This window comes from Apis dorsata, unplaced genomic scaffold, assembly GCF_000469605.1.
Source record: "Apis dorsata unplaced genomic scaffold, Apis dorsata 1.3 scaffold_207, whole genome shotgun sequence".
In the NCBI taxonomy this organism is placed as follows: domain Eukaryota; kingdom Metazoa; phylum Arthropoda; class Insecta; order Hymenoptera; family Apidae; genus Apis; species Apis dorsata.
The window spans coordinates 355,219-357,852 of NW_006263491.1; the positions used below are offsets into that span (position 1 = coordinate 355,219).

General features: G+C 35.8%; 1 protein-coding gene across 1 annotated transcript in view; it reads left to right on the plus strand.

Annotated features, from left to right (window-relative positions):
• The window catches only part of LOC102674519, a 378,471-nt gene that overhangs the window by 281,170 nt on the left and 94,667 nt on the right, over positions 1-2,634 (plus strand). Inside the window, exon 5 of the mRNA XM_031510137.1 lies at positions 477-541. Within this exon, the coding sequence (XP_031365997.1) occupies positions 477-541 (65 nt within the window). The remainder of the gene's footprint in view (positions 1-476; positions 542-2,634) is intronic.

A 2,634-nucleotide genomic window follows, 5' to 3' on the forward strand; every position in this document is an offset into this window, starting at 1 on the left:
CGAGCTAATAGTTTTGTACAATTGTATCGATGAGGCAGAGGAAATGGAGAATAATTAGTTTATAGATAAGCGAACACGAAATTATAAACGCTGAGAGATAATTTTATCTATTTATTCGAAGATAATATTCAATTTATTTATCATTATTATATATTTATATATTATTTATTAATATTATTCGAAGACAATATTCAAAATGATATATATTGCACGCACAGATCCAAATCTCCTTTCGAATAATGCGAGTATTAATTCGGTCAATTGTCCCATCTCGAGCTCGTCGAACCAGCTCCTCGTTAAGACACCGCCAACACCGTCTTTTAACGAGAAGCGAAATTCGAAAACAACGGAGTTTCTCTCGGAGAAAGAAAAAGAAAAGAAACCGTAAAACGGGAAGAGAAAGCGTTCTAATTCCAACGGGCGATATCGAATCGAGAGAAGCTTGAATAAGAGAGACCTCTGTTTCTCTGTTCCAGAAAATCCTGCTACCGTTGCGTCGTCATTCACGAGAAGCACTCGAACGTCCTCCAGTACAAAGAAAGTAAGTACAATCCCGAAAGAACGTTGGAAGATACCTCTCTCTGTCTCTCTCTCTCACTTCTTCCTTGTCTCTAACTCCTCCTCCGGCCGTCCAGATGTCGTTGTCCTCGCCCCCAACGAATAATCCCTACCTCCTAATAGCCGTTGTTTCGCGCTGATCGATAACGATTTCCCGGGGAAATCCATTCATTAATTAGAATGCCGATCGGTAATTAAAAAGCTCGGAAGATGACGGGGGAAGGTCGAGGAATAATTCTCGAGGAAGAAGTTAACGACTTTCGTCTCGTTTATGAAAACGGGAGGGAGGGAGACGAAACAATCTATGGTTCTGCTAATTCGAAAGAGAGGGGGCGCCCTCGTTTACGACGAACAGGAAAAGAAATCGAGTGCTCTTTGAATTCCATCAACCTCTCATTCGTTAATACGAATGGAAATACGAATCGAATTTTCTGGGACTGGTGATAATAGGGGAGGGTCTCGTTTCTAGATATTTATCCATTATCGTTTTGATTGTATAGGCAAACTCCTTGAGAAACACACAGGGATTTTTAAAACTGGATTTTTTTAGGTTATGTCACATCGTGCTTCGAACGCTTTGCACGAAGGTATTTGAAATAATTTTTCAAAGAAATTGTATCGATGTACTTGATATAACTAATTAGAAGAATTAAACACTACGAATAAAACGAAGAGTAAAGTTTTTTTCATGCAAGGTGTATAGATTTATTGGACGAATAATCTTCGATATAAATGGCCGCTACTAGCGCGATACTAGCGCCACTTAACTACTAACTATACACTTCTTTCTGCTCTTCTCTTTTTCAAATAATTCAAATAATTCATTCCAACAAATCCAAGAAAAAGAATATTTCGTCAAATTTTTAACGCGAAATTAACTCGATTGTAACACGGCATTAAAACGATTTATGTCTGTCTCATTTTAAAGGTTCAAGTGACAAATCCACTTGAATTTTCCAGAAACCTGCGGACTTTATTGCGCGAATATCCAATAAACTTGCCGCTTGTTTACGCATTCAAAGAAAAAGAAAAAAAAAAAGCACGCTCAAAATTTTGACGAGAAGGATTCTCACAAAAGTCGTTGAATCCCGAGCCGAGTCGAGGAGGGGGAGAAAGGGGGTCTGCTTTGAAGCTGTGCTCGCTCGAAGGGCGCTTTTACCCCGGTCTAGGATCGCGCAACGAAGTTTCCTGATAATTCTATTCGCCCCAACGTGGCTCATAGACGATACCAGCTTCTTTTTTCTTTTTTTTTTTTTTTCAAACCCGCTAACGACACTTTGATCCTCCGACTGTGGTCGTAAGCGATGCGCTTCGCGGACAGGGGAACGAGGCGAGTGGAGAGGTGGACAGACTGGGATAGTAAATATGGATCCGGATAAAAAAATGGGTTAGGCGAAAAGCACTGGTTTGCTCAAACGATACGATCTCGTTTATTCGACGAGTGAAATTTTGTATAATAGTTCGTGATTTTTTTTTTTTTTAAGGATTGTATACAATGGTATACAGTGAAATTTTTTAGGATTTGGATTGAACTTTACTTTGAACATTTAATAATTATGACAATTTAAAAGGGAAGAAAAAATAAGTATCTATTATTCAAATTTTGAGTTATTTTATTTTCTCATTCTGTATGAATTATTTTGTCAAAGATTTTTAAGGATTCCAATGATATATATTGAAATTTTTTAAGATTGAACTTTGTTTTGAACATTTAATAATTAATTAAGGGATGTTGATTTATTAAATTATGAGTGATTAAAGGGATGAAATATGATATTTTTGTACGTGAATTAATAATAGTATATACTATATATTATGACAATTTAAAGGGGAAGAAAAAATAAGTATCTGTTATTCAAATTTTGAGCTATTTTATTTTCCCACCCTGTATAAATTATTTTGTCAAAGATGTTTCCAAGTTGAAAACGAAATCTCTTACAAGTTTAATTGATCATTTATAAAGTTATTTTAACGTATCTATTACTCAAATTTTGAGCTATTTTATTTTCCCATCCTGTATAAATTATTTTGTCAAAGATGTTTCCAAGTTGAAAACGAAATCTCTTACAAGTTTAA